At 43.6% G+C, this 14,629-nt stretch overlaps 1 protein-coding gene across 3 annotated transcripts in view; it reads left to right on the forward strand.

Moving 5' to 3' along the window:
• Positions 1-10,224, forward strand: part of SCN10A (sodium voltage-gated channel alpha subunit 10) — a 98,552-nt gene extending 88,328 nt beyond the window's left edge. For all 3 annotated transcript variants that reach the window (XM_017849616.1, XM_017849617.1, XM_017849618.1), the window contains 3 exons: positions 178-282; positions 5,440-5,710; positions 9,011-10,224. In XM_017849616.1, the coding sequence (XP_017705105.1) occupies positions 178-282; positions 5,440-5,710; positions 9,011-10,224 (1,590 nt within the window). The remainder of the gene's footprint in view (positions 1-177; positions 283-5,439; positions 5,711-9,010) is intronic.
• Positions 10,225-14,629: the final 4,405 nt, after the last annotated feature.

Here is a 14,629-nt window from a genome sequence, read left to right on the forward strand (position 1 = left end):
AACTGAGTCCCCGTTCTGACACTGGTTGTGGCAAGACACTCCTTGATGCTGGGCTTGGTGTGTCTATCTGCAGAGGAGGGGAGAAGGTTGATATGATCCTTTCTCGCCTGCCTGTTCTGATTTTGGTATCCGTCAGGGGTTCCTCTTGCTTTAGTAACAGTGTGGCCCTCTCTGCACTTAGGGGGCCAGGACATCTTCATGACAGAGGAGCAGAAGAAGTACTACAATGCCATGAAGAAGCTGGGCTCCAAGAAGCCCCAGAAGCCCATCCCACGGCCCCTGGTAAGCCCCAGAGTTTTCCTCTAGCACAGCCTGTCTGTGAATCCAACATGACAGTCTATGCCTGTGTCAGGCAGGGGCTTGAGGGAGTGCTGTTTATGGAGGAGAAGATCTGGGTTGACATTGGGATGAGGGTGATGAGAGTTCCTAGGCCCAAGGAATGAGAAGTCCAAAAGAAGCAACTCTGGTCTTCTGAAGTAAACGTACCTTTTACAGCTATTTGAAATGAATCTGTTTGGGGGAGCACTGAGTTTCTCCAACAGTTTTAGAGTTCAAGCATAGGATTGGAGGCAGATTAAGCTAAGTGACAGTAAGGGTAGTTAGAACCCAGGGATTAAACTTGTGTGGTTACATATCATGGTCTAGGTTCACAGTGGATCTCCAGTATCACCCTATATTCTACCCCATGCCTATAGGTATAGAGAGGAAATGACCACAACTCAACTCCCCCACCAGGATCCAAGATGCAGACATGGTCATGGTCGAGTGGCCCAATAGGAACCAAAAGTTATCCCACTTGGATTTAAAGATTGGTCAAAAATTAGGACCAGACTCTAGTTTCACTCCTTTTTTTCATAAAGATCTCAAGATCTCCATTAAATACACTACCCACACCACACATGATATCACCTAAGTTCTTCTCAGCCCTCTACCAGAAGATAGAAAACATCAAGCCTCTGAGAGGCCCCAAGATAGCACTTTTTTGGGAATGGATGAACAGGTTTGTGGGTGAAGATACTGATGTGTCAGAAATTTTTGCTGATCCTCTTCAAAGAATTTCCCAATCATCCACTCCAGTGAATAGAATTGGCCCTGTGTCCCTTTACATAAACTTTCTGTGGCTAAGATGCAGCATTTGTGAAGAAAATCACAGGTATTGCTCGTGGCACAATTTCATTAGCCCTTCCCCACACAAGGGCAAATTCCAAAGGACCTTTAACAAAGGAACAAGCCTTTCCCTAAATGAATTATAGAGACTTGCATTCTGTTAGCCAAGGTATTAGATTTTTTAAATCAAGGTATAGGATTTGCATAATTTACTTCAAATTTTGTCAGAACAAAGTCAAAAACATTTACAAGAGAAAAAAAATGATGACTTTTGACACTTTATTTTGAAATAGTGGTCATGAATTTATTACTAGTCTAGATTCTGATAAGAAGTGTTACAGTGGGGAGTGGGGAGTGATAGGAGGTTCAGACCTCTGTAGGGACAGATCTTTCTTCCTAAACCCCCCATATGATCAAGATAACTGGATTTGAGTGAGCCTGAGCAAAAGTCCTTAGGCTCATTGAGTATCCCTCCATCAACAAGTTCAATGGGGAGGAGCAGGCTCAAAATTAAAATTAGGTGAAAGGCTGAGTCCCAACTACATTCAAGTCATGGGTAATGAGAGGAGGACCCTAAGACTTACTGAAAAGCAAGCAGCCGAGTCCACACTGGCCTTTACTGGTGGCTGGAGTAAGGTTGAATCCACATTTGAACCAGATACCAAAGAAGTGTATGCTAGGGGCAACCATTGGCAAAATCAAGAAGGTTTTGGCACCTTCCCCACATACTACTCAATCTGTCTTTGACATCCCAGCTTCTTCCCTCTCATCACCCAACCCCATAGGCTGCCAAAGAAAGCTTCCTCCCCTCAAGGAAGACAACATTCTTACGACAAGATAAATCATATTTTAAAAAGGGACCCTGGAGAGGCATCTACCTACAAAGGCAGGACCCTAATGTTGAAATTCCAGGCAGTAAATAAGAGTGGGAGACAGAGTTGACGGTCAGCCAGAAAGACCTGCAACAAAATCACCATTTCTCCTAATTAAGCTGCAACCAGGATCCTCCCAGGATGGCAATGGGGGAGTTCTCCACATGTGGAGGGAAAGTGAAACCTCACAACCAATGCTGTTCCTGAGATTCTCTATCCTTTGAATGGAAGGGGAGTGGATTACTAATTCACTCTCAACCTTATGCTGGCCTTAGTGGAGGAACGTGGCTCTCCCCTTAATATTCTGGCCCAAGCAAGGTAAACACTCTTTCCTTTGTTCCCTAATTTAGCATTGCTGAGGCAAGGCTAGAACATTTAAACAAAACTTTGAGGTCACAGGGATGCCAGCAGAGAAACCAGCATGAAGCAGAGTCCAAGCACCAACTGCAGATGGCTGCTCTCCAGGACCCATATGTCTTGGACAATCCTAGCTCCTGATCAGCATCCATATGACAGGCAACATCTTTGACACCCACATGCCCAGTGGCACAAGCCTGATCATCTTACCTCTTCAAAGTCTAGAACCAAGAAAGAAATCCAAGGAAAAAGGAAATTCCCACTCCCAACTAAGACCCTTCTTCCCAGGCCCAGCTTGCTTTTGGCCAGATTATTGGCCCTGGAATGTCCACCTTCTCCCCTTAGGAGCCCCAAAGCTCAAGCTGGTCATACCAGCAAAGCACTGACACAGGACTTCTGCCCCGTCAGTGCATGGGTGCCATTTCATGACAGAGCTTACCACACAGGAGCCCCACACACCTCCTCTCACCTCTGATCATGCTCAGGCTCTAAATCTTGTTTCTTCCATAGCAAAAGCTAAGGATTCAACAAGACTGGAAAATTTTATTCTTTAACATTCCCTGCTACAGAAATCAATAAAAGCAAGTCTCACATACTCCGCTTTATAGAAATATAACAGGTTCTAGAGATTATCACATCATCAATCACCCACTTCATCATCTCTGAGAGCACCAAGGGTTGCAAAGGTATGATCCCTGACTATGGGCTAAACCAAGAGCAGCTAGCAAGTCACAATATCCAGGGCAAACTTCACACCCAGCCACTTAGCGATGCTGTTGCCTGCTGTGTTTAATTAGAAATCATGTGACCATGAATGGGCCTGTATTCTTTCACCATTTTCAGTGATGAAATGGAAGGGATTAGTGGCTCAGCAATCCCCCTCCCACCCCAGGAAAGATGTGAGCCAGCAGTTCTGCCCTGAGCCAAGGCCACTTGGATCTGGTTCTTTGCTCTAACCCAACAGGAAAGGAACCCATCCCCACCATGAAGCAGAAGGCAAGGATCAGCCTCATCACAGTACTTCCCCCTCTGCCTGCTGTGCAGCTCCCTTGCGCTCCCTGGCAGGAATCAGACAGGTTCTTCTTTTCCTCTCTCACAGCCACTCATGCAGAGGCCACACATCCCATACATTCAGTATGCACCCTTGGTACAGAATTGAATTTAGTCAAATAAAGGGTGACTTTAAATTTTTATTTGAGCTATGGTTAACTCAGAGCTGCCCATTCTGTCTTCCACTCATTTACCAATTTGTAGAGCATCTATTGCAACCAAGCACTATGCAGACACCAGGGTTAGAGCAGTGAGCAAGACAGACAAAGTTCCTACTCTTATGGAGATTACAGTCCAGTGACAGAGGCAAACAATTGGCCAAATTTGCACATATATATTAACTCCTGGCTGGAGAAATTATCAAGGGAGAAAAAATGGGGTGAAGAGCGAAGGATGTTCAAGACTGGGCCTTGAAGAGCTCTGATGTCTAAAAGTTGGGTCTAGTAGACTATAAAAGAGCATCACAAATGGCAAGAAAAGAAGCAGAAATGTAAACCATGGTGGAAACCAAGAGAGCAACATTTCAAGGTAGAGGGGGTACTAGGCAATGTCAGACAAGTGTCCTTGGATCTAATATTATGGGAAGTCATTCATGATCTTAGTGGGAACCATCTCAGTGTCAGGATAGAGGCAAAAACTCCGTTGACGTGGGCTGAGGAGTAAATGAGGGACAGTGATTGTCACAACTCTTTCAAGAAATTTTGCTTTGAAGGTGGGCAGAGATCTAAGATGGTAGCTGGAGGGAGATGTAAGTTTCTGGAAGATTCTGCTTTAAGTTAGGAGAAACTGGGTAATTAGAGATTTGTGCAATAAACCAAGAGACAAACAGTAATGCATATGGACATTAATGTTGCCTAGGATAATAGCCAAGAGTGAGCAAATGTGGCCAAAAGTGGGCAAATATGGCCAAGAGCCTCCTCACCCATCAGTAATGAGGCAGAGGGACCAAGAGGTTGGCAAGTGACAGTAATGAGGAGGTGACAAAGCTAGGTGGCAAAGCTACAAAGCAAGAAGGGGTTTTACAAGACACAGGAAGGACAATAGTATAGAAGGGTCAGTGGTGAACAAAGAGAACCCCAGACCCGACCCCTGAGGTACATGGGGTAGGGGAGAATGGCAGCCTTCGAATAGGGGGAGATATGTGCAGATCAAGGCAGGTGAGCTCCATAGAGGTCAGGGGAAGGTTTGGGAGGTCAAAGAGTGGGGAATGGGGTTGAGATCAAGGACTCACAGAGCAGTAAGATGTTCACAGCACTAAAAAAAGAGAGGATCACACTAAGAGCTTTTTAAAGACACCATAAAAATAACCAGATGTAAATGATCTCTTGGTTATCCAGGCCACTTTGGATATTCCTTCCAAGATGCAAACAACTAACACTTGACCCCATGCCCTATACCTGTATTTGCTTAGGCATTTGCATAGCACCAGGAGTAGAGGGAACATTTCCAAGAATAAGTTTCCCCTTTGCACTTGACTTTACTCTCAGCAAAGTAGCTCAAATTAATATTTCAAGCAGCTCTTGAACTCTTGCAATGTGCAGGGCACTACAGGGAAACAAAGTTAAGGAAGGTATAGCCCTTGTCCTCAAAGAGCTCATTGTCTAGTAGAGAAGAAGAGATGCAGATATGAAATACTAGAACTCAAGGCTGACTGAAAAGTGGGAGCCCCAAAGGGACAGGGCAGTGTGGTGTCACGTGACTAAGGGAAGCTCCATGCAGTAAGTAGAGCTTAAAACAGATGAATTACTCAAGACTGTTGGAATTTAGGCAGCCAAGAGAGGGGACCAGGAGGGCATTGCAAATAGAGGCAAGGGCACAGACCAGGACAAAGGAAGGGCCTGGTGACATCAAAGGGCCAGGAGAGGTATTAAGGACTTGAACTGGGGCAATGAGGTAGAGTCAACTAAAAGTGAAATTTGGAAGAGGTAAGGATAGTATTTGGCTTCTGTTCAGATGTGGAGTGTGATGGAGACAAAACTCACCTATGGATAATACAGATGCCTGGTTTGTGTTGGCCCAAAGGCCCTGATGCCACTATCTCCTGTTTTCTCAGAACAAGTTCCAGGGTTTTGTCTTTGACATTGTGACCAGACAAGCTTTTGACATCACCATCATGGTCCTCATCTGCCTCAACATGATCACCATGATGGTGGAGACTGATGACCAGAGTGAAGAAAAGACGAAAATTCTGGGCAAAATCAACCAGTTCTTTGTGGCTGTCTTCACGGGTGAATGTGTCATGAAGATGTTCGCTTTGAGGCAGTACTACTTCACCAATGGCTGGAATGTGTTTGACTTCATTGTCGTGGTTCTCTCCATTGCGAGTAAGTGGGCAGTCAGGTGGTGGGGAAGCCCCACCTCTGCTTGGGGGTCTTTGGGATACTCTTCTAAAATCAAGGAAATAACCAACGAACTTTTTGAAATACATGTTTATGTTAGAAGAACCCTGTATTTGCAGCATTCCAAGAGCAGAAAGTTTTAAATGCCTTGGGCTACTGTCTCAGTGAAATGAAGAGGTTCTATTGATTTTCTCTATGCTCACATGAAGTGTTTTCAGGTGCCTACTGTGTGCACAGCCCATGGCCAGAACCTCAGGGGCTGACAGGGAATAATCATTCCTCCTGAGAACCTCAGACTGTAAGATGATGGAGCCTCCAACAGACCTTGCTTTTATGGTCTTGAAAGCAGGGGGCGGGTGGTGTAATGTGAGGTGAGTCTTAAAATACGTTCTGGAAAAGGAGGTGGGTTGCCATCAAAGTGAGGAAAGACTGGGAGGAGATTGTTCAAAGGAGATTCTCAAGTCTAGGGTCTGGAATTAAATCTCTACAGAACTGTTCTATTAGGGAACATCAGTGATAAAAAAGTCAAGATATCAATGGCAAGAAATTAAAACCCTTAAGGCCCAGTCTGGGTGTTGTTGAATGACAGGTCCAGTATTTTGGGCCCAATGGTGTTCAGAAAAAATTACTAGAGTTAGAGGCTAACATGGGGAATGGAACTGCCATGATTGAATACTTACTAAGTTCTGAGCACTGAGCTGGGCTCCATGAATGTTCACAGCTGCCCTGTTAAGCAGGTGTTATTATCGTCATTTTATACATTTAAAATTGAGATTCAGAGATCAAGAATATTATGCAGGGTCACAGAGTTTCCAAGGGGTGAAGCTGAATTTAGACCAGGCTCTGATCTCCTAATGAACTTGCTGCCTGTCACCAACAGCCAAGAGACTGTCCCTGGACTTATGGTTTAGGTGAAGTTTGACCCTATAAAGGCCAAATCACAGCTCACCAGCTTCACCTGGCATTATCAATGTATATTAATTGGTTATATCCTGACCTGCTTACTTTTCGTGTCGGGGCATAGCTGTAGATTTAATTTCCCACTGATTTACTACCAAGAGCTGAGAGTATCTAAATACAACTTGGCAGCATTCATCAACCTCCCCACCTTCGTGCTGAAACACAGCCTTTGGTTGCATGTATTTCTGGGGATTTCAGTTTGTTTTTGTTCCTGTTTTATTTTGATATTGCTACTCTGTTTTCTAATACTTTATTGAGGTATGATTGACATGGAAAAAACTGTACATGTTTAATGTACACAACTTTATGAGTTTGGAGATAAGCATACACCCATGAAACCATCACCACCATCAATGCCAGAAACATGTCCATAACCTCCAAATATTTCCTCCTGCCTATTTATTTATTTATTGGGTGCTAGGAACACTTAAGATTTATTCTCTCAGCAAATTTTTAAGTAGACAACACAGTATTGCTAACTACAGGCACTATGCTATAAGTAGAGCTCTAGGATTTATTCATGTCACATAACTGAAAGTTTGTACACTTTGACAAGTACCTCCCCAATTTCCCCTCCTCCCAGCTCCTGGAAACCACCATTCTATTCTCTGCTCCCATGAGTTTGACTATTTTATATTCCTTATATAAATGCAATCATGTCGTTTTTGTCCTTCTGTGTCTGGCTTATCTCACTTAGCATAATAGGAGTTTTTGTTGGTTGGTTGGTTAGTTGTTTTCTTTTTGTTTTGTTTTGTTTGTCTTCCAAAGTGAAAGATTCCAAAGCCTATTTTGATTTTATATTAAAGAAGGGAGCTTGTTTATGTATCAGTAATATAGAAATAAAACATAGCCAATTACTTAGTTCTGTGATGGGGATATCTGAACTACCAGTTCCTGTAACTTACAGGGTAGCACCATCCGCTGGGGCAGGAATCCCTTATAGAGCTGGAAAATAAGCAGAAAAACCCACATATCAATCTTTCTGCCTTCTCTCCTTACCTCCCTTTCTTCCTTCTCACCAGCAAGAGGCAATTGGGTATCTAACTGTTACAAGTACACTCATTCTCCCTTAAAATACAAGTAACACTCATTCTCCCTTAAAATAAGATCCTGGAGCAAATTAAAATATGCTGTAGACCAGTTGTCTGGCAGAAAATTTTACCAGAGTATATAGACAAATAATGTACCCTACACTATGGGAACATGTCCTAATTAAAATGGAATTTCACAAAAGTTCTTCCACAAAGATTTTATAATCCAAAATTATAATTATTTCCCAAGTCCCGTTATACTTCCTTCCTCTTTCCAACACAATATTGTGACCCATGTGCACAACGACAAAGGGCAGGTTAGGGGAGAGGGCCCAAGGAACCCGGCAAGGAGCGAGAGCTTGCTGCTACATCCCTCACCATTTTTCCTGTGAGATGTTGAACCTCTCTTACCTAAAGGCCTTGCCTCAACTTTGGTGGAGGCCTTTGGTACAAATAGGGGTCCCCAGGTCCCCAAGACCAAGCTTCAAACATCTTCAAATTAGATAGCACATAGAGGCACATATACATTCTTTATATTTCCAACTTTGTTCATAGTTGGAGTTGGGGGCAGTAACTGACCCCCAAAGAAAACCTATCTCCAGGCCCTAACATAAAGTTCAAACACAGCTGGAACCAAAACAAAACAAAACAAAACAAAACAAATTAAGCCATTGTGCAGACAGCTGGCCATTCAAAGCCATTCTACTTTAGCTGTCAGCCAGTTGCCCAACTCCTCAGGCCCCCTTGTAATTAACACCAGACTCCATACAGTTAGCCATGGGACCGGGTGCCAGAAACAGAATCAATCTTCACAGTAGGAGGTAGGGAGAGGAATCACAGGGGGTCCTGGCCTTCACAGAGCACAGGACCAGAGAGAAGGAAAAGGCATGACCCAAAGGCTGCAGTATCAGGAAGGAGCAGAGTCTGTGTCATAGACGAAAACAGGCCAAAGACTGTGGGCCTGTGGAATAAACTGCAATCACTTCCGGCTGAACTTGGCTGCAGAAGATAAGTTTTTGACTGTGGAGGTTGACCAAGAGGATGTTCTGGGTGGAGGCAAGATAACATGGTAGGAAGGGTAAGACTGATGAGGAAGAGAGGACTTATGCAATGGGCGTTTACTGAGCCCCTACTTTGTGCTACCTACCGTGCCAGGCTCCAAGGGCCCAGAGTCCTCAAATATGGATGCCCAAGTGGCGGTCCATGCCAAGCAAAGCAGAGTGCCATCACAGCCAACTTTGTCAGGTCTCACAGCTGGAGATACTAATTAGATAATTTCCCCCTTCTTTTAAAGGCCTGGTTTTTTCTGCAATTCTTAAGTCGCTTCAAAATTACTTCTCCCCGACACTCTTCCGAGTCATCCGCCTGGCCCGAATAGGCCGCATCCTCAGACTGATCCGAGCGGCCAAGGGGATCCGCACACTACTCTTTGCCCTCATGATGTCCCTGCCCGCCCTCTTCAACATCGGGCTACTGCTCTTCCTTGTCATGTTCATCTACTCCATCTTCGGCATGTCCAGCTTTCCCCATGTGAGGTGGGAAGCTGGCATCGACGACATGTTCAACTTCCAGACCTTCGCCAACAGCATGCTGTGCCTCTTCCAGATCACCACGTCAGCCGGCTGGGATGGCCTCCTCAGCCCCATCCTCAACACGGGGCCACCCTACTGTGACCCCAATCTGCCCAACAGCAATGGCACCAGAGGGGACTGTGGGAGCCCAGCCGTGGGCATCATCTTCTTCACCACTTACATCATTATCTCCTTCCTCATCGTGGTCAACATGTACATTGCAGTGATTCTGGAGAACTTCAACGTGGCCACAGAGGAGAGCACCGAGCCCCTGAGTGAGGACGACTTTGACATGTTCTATGAGACCTGGGAGAAGTTTGACCCAGAGGCCACTCAGTTTATTGCCTTTTCTGCTCTCTCAGACTTTGCAGACACTCTCTCTGGTCCCCTGAGAATCCCAAAACCCAATCGAAATATACTGATCCAGATGGACCTGCCTTTGGTCCCTGGAGATAAGATCCACTGCTTGGACATCCTTTTTGCTTTCACCAAGAATGTCCTAGGAGAGTCCGGGGACTTGGATTCTCTGAAGGCAAATATGGAGGAGAAGTTTATGGCAACTAATCTTTCAAAATCATCCTATGAACCAATAGCAACCACTCTCCGATGGAAGCAAGAAGACATTTCAGCCACTGTCATTCAAAAGGCCTATCGGAGCTATGTGCTGCACCGCTCCATGGCACTCTCCAACACCCCACATGTGCCCAGAGCTGAGGAGGAGGCTGCATCACTCCCAGATGAAGGCTTTGTTGCATTCACAGCAAATGAAAACTGTGTACTCCCAGACAAATCTGAAACTGCATCTGCCACATCTTTCCCACCATCCTATGAGAGTGTCACTAGAGGCCTTAGTGATAGAGTCAACATGAGGACATCTAGCTCAATACAAAATGAAGATGAAGCCACCAGTACAGAGGTGACTGCCCCTGGGCCCTAGTGAGGACACTCCAGCCTGAGTATGTTCAGTTATGATGTGTCCTTCTGCTCTGTGTTAACTCTTTCCCGCTACAGATCACACCCAGCTACAGCCTCGGCAATGCATGCCACTGGTCACAATGTCAGAACTGGGCAGGGAATGCAGCTGGTAACCACCTTTGAAAAAGCCCTCATACACAAAAAGGAGTCAGAAGCCAAGAGTACTTTCACTGTGATTTCCCTTCTGAATTTCAATATCAGATCATGGGTTCTCTTACTCTCCGGAAAATATCCCTGGTCCTTTTATTTTGATTGTAATCAGATTATACTTACTGAGACAAACTTCTCAGGACCAGAACTTCCAAAGATATAGAACAAGAACATTACTGAAGGTGCAAGGTAGTCCTCTGTGAAGCACCACATAGAAATTGGCAATGTTATTTAGGATTTTGCACGACTGCATGTGAGAGCTGTCGGACAACTGCTCTGACCCGGGGTAACACCTGTGGCCCATGTCTTGAAAAACCTTTGAGATATCCATTAAAATTATTATTTTTAAAGGTATGTCCACACCAGTGTTATATCTTAAAGCATCATTTTATTTTTCTCTTATTTCTGTGATACTGACATGTATCATGAGTCACTTACCCCTCACTTTCTGGGATCTTGATATTTTTCAGCTTGAGATTGAGGCTGGTTGGAGCAGGAAAGAGCACTGTCCTGGGATCTGGAAATGCCATTTGGAATCCTAACTTTTCCACCGATTGCCTGGCTGACCAGGGCTAAAGACCTTCCCCTCTTAACTTCAGTTTCCTCGCTTGTAAAATTGGTGGGAAGGGAAGAAAATGAATGCTTTCTATAGCCTTCACGTCTCATGTTGTAGAACTCAATGGTGCCTGCCCCATGTATATGGGAAAAACACTCTTTTCTGAGGCTGAAATGGCTGGACCTTTCTGTTGTGTAGCTAAAGAGGCAGCTTCTGAATACATTCCAGAGTCTGTTCACATCTCATAATCAGACGTTAAGGAGGAGAGTTTTTACATTACCCGGTGGCCAGGACTCCATAGTTAGTATAATCAGAAGAAAAAGTATAATCATGAGAATGATGATCCAGTATATAAAAGGTATGGCCAGTAGTTTCTTTCATTCAACCTGCAAATATTATTAACTACCTAGTATATGATGGGCACTGCTCCAAGAACAAGAGATAAAATAGGAGTTAAGCCCCCAAAAGATTAATTGTATGAACTGAATGGAGTGAGAATTGTCAGAGGAGTTTATTTAGGCCAAAGGCATGTTGCAGATTTTGAGATGAAGGAAAGCAGACTCCCTATGACAACAGAAGACATAGGGATTGTAATGACAATCATAATCTTCATTAACTCTTGGGCCATTCCCAGCCACAATCACAAAGTTCAGGCCAATTCATTGGATATATATTTGATCATTTCATAAGATTTTCCATTTGCATAATTACAAAGCACAGTGGCTGATACATATCACATGCCTCAAGGATACAGATTTGCTGAGGACTTGCTGTCCCTTCTCTGTCATTATTAGCCCATCAGAAGTCAAAGAGGCTTTCAAGATGCTTATTGGAAGTTGGCAGCATCCACAGATGCAGGTTAATAAGATGATGATGGGATAGCAGAGGGCCCAAGGCATCTTACCACAAATCAGCTATTCTCTGAATGCCTGATTTATTCTAAAAGATGAGTTCAACCAAATAGCTCTTCCTTTCTTGTAACACTGAACCAGGGAGCACAGAGACTGACTGTGCAGCTTCTTCAACATCTAAATCCCATGTGGATTTACTAGCCCAAGTGTTTATAAGACAGCTAAGTGGGCAGAGAGTTTGGGCACAGGTTTATTTTTACAATGATATGTGAAAGAATTAAGTGTGCCCAACCATCAGACTGATTCTGTTAAAGTAGACGATACTATTCTCAGAAGTATTCTTACTTTGAGTTGAATTATGTTCCCTAAACATAGGAACATAATTCAACTTTATGTTGAATTATGCTTCGGGTTGAATAATGTTCCCTAAAAGGGTATGCTGAAATCCTAACCCATAGTACCTGTGATTGTGACCTTATTTGACATTAAGGTCTTTGCAGGCATGAACAAATTCAGATGAAGGTGAGCCCCAATCCAATGACTGGTGTCGTTAAAATATGAGGGAAATTTGAAAGGAGACACACAGAGAGGAGAATACCATGAGAAGATGCAGAAAAAGCACACAGAGAGAAAAGACAGCTGTATGAAGACACAGGAAGAAATCGGAGAGATACATCTGCAGGCCAAGGAATGGCAAGGATTGCTGAAGCTAGAAGGAGGCATGGAAGGCAAGGGTTCTCCCTTGCAGGCTTCAGAGGGAACACGGCCCTGCCAATTCCTTGATTTTAGACATCTAGCCTCAGAAATGTAAGAGAATAAATTTCTATTATTGTGATCTACCTAGTTTCTGGTAATTTGTTACAGCATCCCAGGGAAACTAATACATTTCTCACTTTTTCTACACAAATGCATTTCCCAAATTTTAATGGGAACCATTGGAAAAGGGATGCAATATACACATCTTGCATGACATGGAGTTTTTGGAAATGTATCCAAATGCAAGATTATCTTTTGAAAATTTCGCTACATCCAGTTTCCAAGTTCACCTGGTGGTACAGTTACAAGGTAGGAACTAGTTTTCTATGCGAGCCAACCTGAGAGCCAGAGCTACCTTCTGAACCCCACCCACAAGAGATAATACCAGAATCTCTCTGGACCAGAATATGTGAGAATACCTTAGCACTGAAGGGAGATAAAAGACAGGACAATGATGCTGGCTATACAAATATCTGAAACCTGCAAGTTCTCAAAAATATGCCTCCACCATAAACACCACCCTAACTTCTTATACCATTAAACTGCGTAACACATAGACACAGATGGCAAATAACATTCAGAACATCCAGTTAACACAGAATAGTAGGTATAGGCAGAGCCCTGGTGTGCTGGAGCATTTGCCTAAGACAAAAGTGAAGTCACTTTCCTAAGTGCTAGGGATGCAAAATAAGACAGAGCTTCAGTCTGGAGTTGAAGACAGGCTGAAGGCTTACAAATACATTAAGAAGACAACTCTTATTTTTTTCTTTTTTTAAAATTATACTTTAAGTTCTAGGGTACATGTGCACGATGTGCAGGTTTGTTACATAGGTACACATGTGCCATATTGGTTTGCTGCACCCATCAACGTCATCTACATTAGGTATTTCTCCTAATGCTATCCCTCCCCCATCTCCCCACCCCCAACAGGCCCCGGTGTGTGATGTTCCCCGCAGTGTGTTCATGTGTTCTCATTGTTCAACTCCCACCTATGAGTGAGAACATGCAGTGTTTGGTTTTCTGTCCTTGTTATAGTTTGCTTAGAATGATGGCTTCCAGCTTCATCCATGTCCCTGCAAAGGACATGAACTCATCCTTTTTTATGGCTGCATAGTTTTCCATAGTCCATTTTCTTAATCTAGTCTATCATTGATGGACATTTGGGTTGGTTCCAAATCTTTGCTATTGTGAATAGTGCATGTGTCTTTATAGTAGCATGGTTTATAATCCTTTGGGTATATACCCAGCAATGGGATCACTGGGCCAAATGGTATTTCTAGTTCTAGATCGGAAAACCGCTTAAATTTACCCATGACTCAGGTTTTCCATTCTTGGGTATGAAATCTAGAGAAATCCATGCACGCATATTCCAAGAGACATTTACAAGACGATTTCCTGTCAATATTGTTCATGATGGACCCAAATTAGAAACAACCCAATGTCTTTCAATAGTAGGATAATTTAATAAATTGTGGTATTTTTAATGTAATTTTATGTAGTAATGAAAATGGATGATATACAGCCTCAAACAAGTCTAAAAAGGAACCTTATTAAATGAAAGAAGCCAGACACACAACTTATCTACTGTATGATTATATGACTGTCAAAAACAGGCAACATTAAACTATGTTGTTTAGGAACGTATAAAGAAAAGCAAGGGCTGGTGACCACAAAAGTCAAGGTTACTGGTAGATGGACGATAGCGCTTGTGACAGATTGGCAATGTTCTAATTACTCATGTAGGCCAGGCATGGTGGCTCACACCTGTAATCCCAACACTTTGGGAGGCCAAGGCAGGTGGATCGTGAGGTCAGAAGATTGAGACCATCCTGACCAACATGGTGAAACCCTGTCTTTACTAAAAAATACAAAAATTGGCTGGGCATGGTGGCACGTGCTTGTAGTCCCAGCTACTCAGGAGGCTGAGGCAGGAGAATCACTTAACTCTGGGAGGTAGAGGTTGCAGTGAGCCGATATTGTGCCACTGCACTCCCGCCTGGTGACAGAGACTCTGTCTCAAAAAAAAAAAAAAAAAAAAAAAAAAAATTACTAAC

Source organism: Rhinopithecus bieti, unplaced genomic scaffold (genome assembly GCF_001698545.2).
Source record: "Rhinopithecus bieti isolate Rb0 unplaced genomic scaffold, ASM169854v2 scaffold_33121, whole genome shotgun sequence".
NCBI lineage: Eukaryota > Metazoa > Chordata > Mammalia > Primates > Cercopithecidae > Rhinopithecus > Rhinopithecus bieti.